Genomic DNA, 9,883 nt, shown 5'->3' with positions numbered 1-9,883 from the left:
AATTTCGGAATTAATTTTGTATTATTGTTCTGAATTTCTAATTTTGAGTTAGTTTTTGCAAGTTTTTTAGATATTATCATCTATTATGAATTTTGTGAGCCTTTTGATGGTGTTATAATAAACCTTTATTGATTCATAACAATTGAAATTGTTGCTTCTTAACTTTTTGAACTTGTGATTCACTAAGATTAAATTTTATTTCTGTTCCTTTTTTTCTGAAGGACAATAAATCTGCATTTTAAGGCTCTAACATCTTGACTTTGTAAACAACTATCATAGAATATTATGTGTTGCAAGTTAGCTTTTGCTCTTTCATATTACTTTATTGTTTATTTTATTATTTTTACTGATTCTCAGTTGCTGGAATCTGATTCTAATTTGGAGTTGCTATTTTTCTATTTTTGTGAATTTTTATTTATTTTGTTGATGATTATTTGATTATTATTAGAATTTTTTGTTGAAATTTTTAAATTTAAAATTTAAAATTTTCGTTACTAATGTGACAAGTGTTGTTGCTGATTATTTGATTAGAATTTACTAATGGTAGGAGAATATTTACATACATATACAAGTATCCTAAAATATCCAAAATACAGAAATAAAACCTTAATTATCCTTAAACCTCTAAGAGGGGAAAAATAAACAAGTTTCTTGGAGAGAAAGCTAAGTACATATACACATGAACTACATAACAAAAGAACCCAGAACTGCTCCGCTTCAGGAATCCAGACGCCTAGTAAGGTGACTCTCGACCTGCATCTGAAAACAACAACACAGTATGGGGTGAGAACCGGAGGTTCTTAGCATGTAAAGGTGCCACACATATAATATATAAGGTCCTGGGAATGCCAGAGGCAATCCTAAAACGCCAACACTCAGTTATAAAACTTAGATTCTATATAGAAGCCATAAAAAGGGTCGATGTTCTAAGGAATACTAAACTTACTTACTTAAACCTAACTTTATCACCAATCCGGTTAACCTTTCCTCCGCTCTTCCAGCACCAATGCTTTAGCAGAGACAGACAACCAAACAATTTCAAGCACAAGTAGAAAACAGGTAGTGTAAGTAGCAAATATAACAATTAGCATAATATATATTCAGTTAAGCAATCCCAAGTAATGCATAGCAGACAAAAAAAATAGAATGCACATGATGTATACCTGTCCTATGAATGATGAGGCTCATCTGTCGGTTATCCAGCCAAGCCGACTAGTTGGAAACCCTTAGCTTGTCCCTCGTCGGGCATTCCCATGAGTCTATGCATAAATTTTCTCATTTCATTCATAATTCATACATTCATTCATTCATATATAACTCACTAAATGGGGGATATCCGTTCCCGGGAATTTATACGTGCCCGGTCACCCTTACGACGTAGGGTCAACAGAGTATCGAGTTTCAACCTGGAACATGTGGTAGCAAGCCACGGTTCTGTTATCCAAGAAAACTCGTATATCAGATATCATTAATTTCATAAGCCGCATAATATTCATAACCGTTCATATTCATCATGTAATCTTTTATCATAGCCATGGCATCATAACTTATTTTTAACCTTCACATCATTCTCTTATAATTTATCATGTTTATCTCCTTTCTTAATTCCTAAGTTACCTCAATTCCCTAGCTTCAACTAAATTCTAAGCTTACTAATAAGATCTAGGGTTAAAAGGATAAAAATAGAGGTTTAGAGGTTCGAAACCATGTTTGAATCACAAAAATATAAGTGTTGGAAAAACAGAGTGTGTGCGGATGTACACAAGTGTGCGTGTGCACAATTTGTGAAAGGCAGAGCGTGTCCGTGCGCACACCAGCTAGAAACTACTTAGTGTGCATGCGCCTCACATATGCGAGCGCTACCAGTAGTAAGTGTACCCCTGCGTGTGCGTGCGCACCATGGCGTGCCGCACGTTTTCTGTAAAACACAAGGTGTACGTGTGCACAAAGGCGTGCGTACGCACAAATGAAATTGTTGCTACTGCTGGGTGCGTGCGCACATCAGTGTGCGTATGCACACAAACCAGAAATTTTGATCCTGCTGTACTTAATAGATTTCAGTTTTTGCACAAGATTTCTGGTGTCCATAACTTTCTCTACAGAATTTGATTTTTCACAAAATTTATACGGTTCTCAAGCTTATAAAACCCTCTTTGATTTGAAACAAATCTCACCTTCACCCAAAATTTTAGGCTCGAGTTATGGACTGCTAAAGTTCGTAAAAATTAAGTTTTCGTTCAAAACCTTAAACCTCCATTTTCTTCAACATTATGTTCAATATCCACTTCCTATACATATATTCAACACAACACCTAGCATAACATGTCCAAACAACTTTACACTCCACTTGCCAATTTAAAACCCATCAAACATCAAATTCTTACCAAGTCCATACCTTAGATCTTTTACCTCCATCAACATAACCATCAATATTTTTCCATACATACATTTACAATCAATTTCATCAACTTGCCAACAATATTCACATACCAAGGATTATGGTTACCAACACAATATACTTATATCATCAATCAACATAATTAATGCTAAGCCTCCAGTTTACATGATCATTCCAACTTATCCTATAATTCTCTAGCCTAAGTATTCACACGACATTATATATTAAATACGCAAAACCTAAACCATATCTTGGCCGCTTCCCCACGTGGTCTAGGGCGACACTTATGCCACACACACACACAACCCCACAATTCACAAAATCACCAAGACCTTGGCGCCAATTCTCTACCAAGCCTTCAAATGTCCACAATTCAATTCCAATACTTGTATATATACACCTAGTTCACACCTATCATACATATAGGATTCAAAATTCAGAATTTACATACTCAAAACCAAGAATTGGTCAAGGCGAGAAACCTCATCGTACTCACAGACCAAGAGAGCCTAAATCAACAAGTACCACAAGCTAATTTGAACCTAGAGAATCAAAATTAACAAATTTTCAACTTGCGCACACATAATTTTCGAAAATTGAAGGGAAGGAGAGGCTGGAGTGTTAGAGTGACTTACCAAAGAAATTGTTCCATTAGAATTGTAGAGCTCGACGCGCTGGACGCGTAGCCACAAACGGTGTGACGATCGGAGCTCGGATGAAGAAGTTATAGTGGTTTGATTATATGAGTGAGGGTTAGGTTTGCTCTTGTTCTTCCCCCTTCATGGAATGTTTCCCAGTGTGAATGATGAAGAGAAGGGAAAGAGGAGGCTGGGTTCTCACTTAATGGATGGGCTTGGTTGGGCCTTGGGCCCATTTTGGACCCGGTTTAATTGGTTTGGCCCGTTTGGCCCAATCTTGAGCCAAATTTTTCGAAATTAATGTCAAAATTCTTGTTTTGAAGAGTTCTTTGCTATTTTAATATTAGATTTACATTTCTAGTTTTCCTCATTAAAAATCTAATTTATTGGCTAATTATTTACTAATTTAGCAGGATTTACAGTAATCAATTCAATTCTCGCAACCTTGCTTTTAACAGAGGCTATACCTACTATTTCCTAGGCGAGTGAGCCACACTCTTGCACCTCCAGATGCCATTGTCCCTTACTTGAGGGAGGCTGGCATCAGTGACACAGTGCAACTCAGGAACTTTGTCTTTGACAGCTTCTTGATTACTGCATTCGTGGAGTGGTGGCGTCCGAAGACCCACACTTCCCAATCTCTTTTCTCCCATGACCACTGACATGTGTCAATATCAGATTTGTTAACTCTGACAAAAAACATACTCTCCGAGTGTGCAGTAGAATAGAATTTTCACACTTGAATACAACCAGCACAGTGTCACTGTTCTTTATGTGATAGTTGGGATACACTGTCACAACAAAATAACCACTGATACTAGACATTCATACTAAATTTATCGAAGAAACGGATGAGAAGAATAATTGAGATATTTGTGGAGAATACCAACAGTTTGCAACTGAATGAATTTTGTCGTACTATATCTCATTTACAGTGAAAACCTTTTAATTCAGCATGTATCTTGTTTATAATGTAAACGATTTCACTTTAAGTATATCTTGTTTACAGTGTAAACAAGATACTTAGATCCCACTTTATTATACGTATCACGTGTATAAACGTGATACGTGCAAGCTGTGTTGTGTCTTACTGTAAACGAGATATGCTCAAAGTGAAATTATCTACCGCGTAAACGAGATAGGTAAAAAGATGAATTTGGGTAAAAACGCTACAAATTACATATTTTAGTAAATAAAAAGTTTATTTTATTTATTTAAAAAATCTCTTATATATATGTTGTGTAAGTAATCCTAATTCACATTATTTTAATTTATATGTTAAAAATTTCATGTGTATGTTATTTTGTTAAATTTGTGTTTGATTTGATATATTTAGCTGAATTGTATAGGATTTTATTATAGTTATGTTAATTTTTTAAAAAAAAATTAAAACTTATAATATTCAATTATTCATGGATACACACGGGTATTTGCCTTTTCTGTAAGAAAAAATAAACGGAAACCCGTAACGATAATGAGATAGGAACGACGGAGAGTATTTTACTAATTTTTAATCCAACTTTCTATAGAGATTATTATTTTATTTCTCTATTTTCTCTTATAATAATAATTTTTATATATTTAATAAACATAAAAAAATTATTTGTTATATTGATTCCATAAAATTATTTATTAAATAGTATAATGTCATTTAAGGGTAGTAAACACAAATATTAATTTTAGCAGCAATTAAAGTTGTCGCATAATAAGTGCGGTTTTTACAACACAAAGATTGTCGTGAAAAAATAGTTGAGTCATCAATCCAAATAGTTGACAAACGCGAGTTATGATAACAACAAAAGTTTATAGCTATATACCAACAATTCAAATTGTTGACAAATGCGAGTTAAGTCAGTGACTGAAAAAATTACATAGTTTATGTCAGCAAATGAAATTGTTGGCAAAGACAAGTTATACTAGTGATCAAAGTTGCAAGCGATGCTGAGTTATGCCAGGAATCGAAGTTGTTGGCAAAAAACTTGGTATTACAGCAAAAATATTACTGACATAACATGATTTTTACTTGTGACGTAAGGAATTGCTGCAAAATTTTTTTCTCAACATGCATGTGTTATTAATTAAAATTTTTGGTATTGCTAACATGTAACTTAAGAACACATTTTATAACATGTAACTCACATTTGTTATATTGATTCCATAAAATTATTTATTAAATAGTATAATGTCATTTAAGGGTAGTAGACACAAATATTAATTTTAGCAGCAATTAAAGTTGTCGCATAATAAGTGCAGTTTTTACAACACAAAGATTGTCGTGAAAAAATAGTTGAGTCATCAATCCAAATAGTTGACAAACGCGAGTTATGATAACAACAAAAGTTTATAGCTATATACCAACAATTCAAATTGTTGACAAATGCGAGTTAAGTCAGTGACTGAAAAAATTACATAGTTTATGTCAGCAAATGAAATTGTTGGCAAAGACTAGTTATACTAGCGATCAAAGTTGCAAGCGATGCTGAGTTATGCCAGGAATCAAAGTTGTTGGCAAAAAACTTGGTATTACAGCAAAAATATTATTGACATAACATGATTTTTACTTGTGACGTAAGGAATTGCTGCAAAATTTTTTTCTCAACATGCATGTGTTATTAATTAAAATTTTTGTTATTGCTAACATGTAACTTAAGAACACATTTTTAAAATATTATAAAAAATATTTTACTAAAAATTATTAAAAATGTAAAATATTTTAATTTTTAAAGTATTATTGAGTACATAAAAGATAAAAAAATTTATATTATTATATTTTTAAGAAATATTTTTATTAGGGCACAAGATATATGGCTAATCCTAAAATTAGTTTTATAATAAATATTGTGTTGAGGAATTTATTTTAAAACATATTTATACAATATATCAATTATTGCTTAAATGTAATTTCATTCAACTGCATGTATAAAAACAAAAAAGAAAACATTATTAACAAGCTAAGGCATGACATTTGTTAAGGACATCTAAAAAACACTCAATAAATTTGATTGCCCTAACCTGCACACTTTGAAGTTGCAGTGTGTTCTTCTGCTTACCTAACTTAAAATCCTAACACAGCATATTGGATTTCTAATTGTTCTAAATATATGAATGAACGCATATACGATTTCTTTAGTTATTACCATCCATCAATATTCCGTAAGTTACCAAGATTCAAATCTCCATCATCATCATCAGGGAGTCCTCATCATCATCAACTTTGTACCACTTTCGCATTGGCGAATATATTGGACAATTTTTAAGTATGCTAAGCAATTCATCGTCCATTTGTGGCATAGAATTATTCAATGCCTCCTTGTTATTGTTACAACCTCCATTATCATTCTTCTCTGTATACAATATAACACACAATCATGAATTATCAATCATAATAATCAAACTCGTGAATCATAAATAAGTTAGTTTAATTTCACCTGTTGAAATCAATTGATGAGAAGAGCTTTGAGTTGCAATAATGGTGGCTGTTTCTTCCTCTTTACTGGTTCCAACTGGTGGCAATGGTGGCTCTTCAATAATTTTTCTCTTATCAGCTAATTCTTCTTCCTCCCTACCAATAACAATGGTTGCATCCATCTTTGACTTTCCCTTGCGACAAAGAGCATTACCCTCCATCACCACATCATTCAATAAACCACTACTCTTACAATAGGGAGACACAGGAATTAATGGCAATACAAAACTTGCATTATTATTGGTGCAAGAGAAAGAAGAAGAAGAAGAAGAAGAATCATTTTGATTAGGTTGTTTCTGATTATGATTTGGTGGAGGATTGGCAGCAGAAATGTTTGAAGGTAGTTCAACACTGAGATTATTTTTAGGGTAACATGAAGCTAAGACCGAATAAAATGGTGATGAAGAAAAGTGTTGTGCTTGTTGAACCGTTATTTGTGGAGGATATTCTCTTAGGCGCTTCTTCATTCTTGAGTTCCAAAAGTTTTTGATGTTATTGTCTGATCTTCCAGAAACCTGAAAATGGAAAACATATATATAATAACATTGTAATGGAAAAGGCTATTGCCTGGTTCCGATTATGGAAACAATGCAATCCAACTACAGCCAGAATGGTATTTGATATAGCTTTTTTGTATAGATATCAGCCAAATTCTCGTCTAATCCTATCGAAAATTTCTTGGAATGAAGTTTTAGATTTAGATGTAATTTTGGAAGAACTTGGAGCATATTTGGAAAACTATCAAACATAATAACCACAATACATCATCATAGAAGAAAAAGAATCATCATCAAATTTCAAGTTTAAATTTCAATCACAACAGCAACAAGAAGAATCAACAAAACATGAAATCGCAGCAGCATCAGCAAAAATTCAAGAAAAACAAGAGGTAGAAGTCTATGTAAATCTAGATTTAACAAGCAAATCAATAACAAATTTAATAACAATAGATTACAAATTCAATTTCACAAGATCTGTAATCAAACCTTTTTTTTAGTCAAAATTGAGTCTAACTCTATTAGTTGAAATTAGGAGTGTACATATAGTTCGACCCGATCTAAAAATCTGGCCCATGCCTAAAGCATTTTAGGACATGTTGGCCCGGACCTAAAGTGGCCTGGGTCTAATCCGAAAAAAGAGAATGAAACTTGGAAGGATACTTAAACTGAGACTGGGCCATAGCTTGAGTCACCCGGACCCGGCCCGGCGAACATACACTTCTCAAAATTAGGGCACGCATTCATGTAGTGCACAATGAAGATTGAAGGCATCCAGCGAGGCTGAGGCACAACCCTGAAGCCTGAACTCTGTCTTCTCTCCTCAGCACGCAACCACTGAACCACGCCCCCTCGTCCCCTCACGCATGGCGGCGACGACGCCACCCTTTCCCTCTCAACCCTCTCTCTCTCACCAGCCACCGACACCACTCACCAACCTCAAAGTCACCTTGCCCCATGAAAAAGCTCCTCTATTTGATTGCTTCTCGACGACGACTCTCAACGAAGTGCGATGGCATTTCTCTGCTGCTCCAGTCATCTTCTTCTTCTCTGCCACCATCAATCAGCCACTAGAAGTCACCATTTCTGCTCTGCTCTCTTTTCTAGTCGTCTTCTTCTCTTTTCTAACATCTATTCTTTGACTAAGAATTTTGATTATTGGAACTTCTGATCAGAAGTGTTGATTATTGTTCTGATTTTTTATTATCAACGACGGTAGTTTCTTTTTTTTTGGAAAAAATTAATTAGTAATTGTATTTTGGTGATCTGATTACCAGTAAATTAAATATTGCTAATTATTACTGAATCTGAAAAAATTAATTAGTTTTGATTCCTTTTATTTCTTTTTTTAGTTGAATCTAATGTATTGCTGATTCTAATCTAAATTAGAATATGAAAATATCTATTGTTGATTATTGTTGAATCTGAAAAAAAAATTAATTTTTTGCTAAAAAAATTAATTAGTTTTGATAGATCATCCGATTTTTATCCGATATAAATGTGGACTGAATATGTATAAGTTTCATCGGATTTAAGATCGGATTATGGTCTAAAAAATAGACCGGTATATATATTTAGAGTTGGATCTGAGCTAAGACGAACTTAGATTCACTCAATCTATGTACACCCCTAGTTAAAATGGTGATTATAAATCATTACAAAAAAAAATGCTTCAATTTTAGAAAAATATTTGCATCAAACACTTTTAATATTTGCATAAAATACATTATTACGAATTAATTATGTATTTAAATTATATTTTAATTAATAAAATAAAAAGAATACATGTTTGATTATTAAAAAATATTAATGTCAAAATGATATTTATTATGGAAAATGTAGACGTAATACAAATGTCGATTTTATATATTAAAAAAAAATTGTGTATATATATACATCAACAAAAGCGACTTATGGAACAAGATGATTATTGCACCAAAAGACAATAGACGCACGGAAAAGAGTCGGTCACATGAATATAGACCCCAAACATGCATTTAGAATAAATAAATGAACAAATAAAATTTTTAGTATATATCGCAATATAAACTCTATATATATAGCTAAGCGATACCTGGGTAGCCATTAGAGCCCATTTGTTTCCAAACTTAGCATGAAGATCATCAATGGTTTTCTCCTCTTCTTCAGAGAAAGGACCCTTCTTCAAGTCAGGATTTAGATGGTTCGACCATCTAAGCCTACAACTTTTGCCACTTCTCCTCAACTCAGAATTCTTTCGAATTAAACTCCAATTACCTTTGCCCCACTTCTTTACCTGCTCGATAAGTATGGCGTCCTCTCTCGGCGTCCAAGGCCCCTTTCTCAAATAATCTCTCCAAGACTCACCATCCTCATTGTTCTTGTTATTATTGGAGATCATTTTGACCTTATATATATATATGGCTGCTGCTGCTTCTTAATTGCACCAATCTATATTTGTTTTGATATGGGTATGTAAGGACTAAAAATTTGATCGATGAAACAAGAAAGAAATGAAGTTAGAGAAAGATGTGGGGTTTTGTTTTGTTTTGTTTTGGTGTTTAGTGTTTTAGAGAGACAGAAGAAAAGTGAGGTATGAGAGCTAACACTTCATAATTCTTCCGCGTTATATATAGCAGCACCTGCACGAATTAAGGGACTTAAAAAAATAATTTTATTAATTTAATTTCTTTTTATAATCTATTTTTTTATGATTTATATTTTTTAAAGAGTTTAATTTTGATACCTTGATTAATGGTACATAATATTTTATACAATCGTCTAATTACATCCAATTTTTTTGTATTATCATTTATATGACTAATTTAATTACGTAATTAGATGTATGTGTAAAATTATTTTACATTGACAAAATAAATAATGTGCATGAAAATGAAATTTTTTT

At 32.9% G+C, this 9,883-nt stretch overlaps 1 protein-coding gene across 1 annotated transcript; it reads right to left on the bottom strand.

Annotated features, from left to right (window-relative positions):
* Positions 1-6,204: 6,204 nt before the first annotated feature.
* On the bottom strand, positions 6,205-9,379 carry LOC130945810 (transcription factor MYB101-like). Its single transcript, XM_057874505.1, has 3 exons — positions 9,074-9,379; positions 6,465-7,017; positions 6,205-6,380 (listed from the first exon to the last, which is right to left on the bottom strand). Exons 1-3 carry the CDS (start codon positions 9,377-9,379, stop codon positions 6,205-6,207), a joined length of 1,035 nt encoding a protein of 344 aa, XP_057730488.1.
* Positions 9,380-9,883: the final 504 nt, after the last annotated feature.

This window comes from Arachis stenosperma, chromosome 8 (genome assembly GCF_014773155.1).
Source record: "Arachis stenosperma cultivar V10309 chromosome 8, arast.V10309.gnm1.PFL2, whole genome shotgun sequence".
In the NCBI taxonomy this organism is placed as follows: Eukaryota; Viridiplantae; Streptophyta; class Magnoliopsida; order Fabales; family Fabaceae; genus Arachis; species Arachis stenosperma.
Note: the sequence above shows the minus strand (reverse complement) of the source record. Positions and strands in the feature narration are given on the sequence as shown.

What these genes read in the sequence shown, in the direction of transcription:
- LOC130945810 (XM_057874505.1), bottom strand. Translation starts at nt 9,379, where the DNA reads ATGATCTCCAATAATAACAAGAACAATGAGGATGGTGAGTCTTGGAGA. An exon ending in GGGCTCTAATGGCTACCCAG is followed by an intron (nt 7,018 to 9,073) that starts GTATCGCTTAGC and finishes TTCCATTTTCAG; the next exon opens with GTTTCTGGAAGATCAGACAA. An exon ending in TCATCAATTGATTTCAACAG is followed by an intron (nt 6,381 to 6,464) that starts GTGAAATTAAAC and finishes TATTGTATACAG; the next exon opens with AGAAGAATGATAATGGAGGT.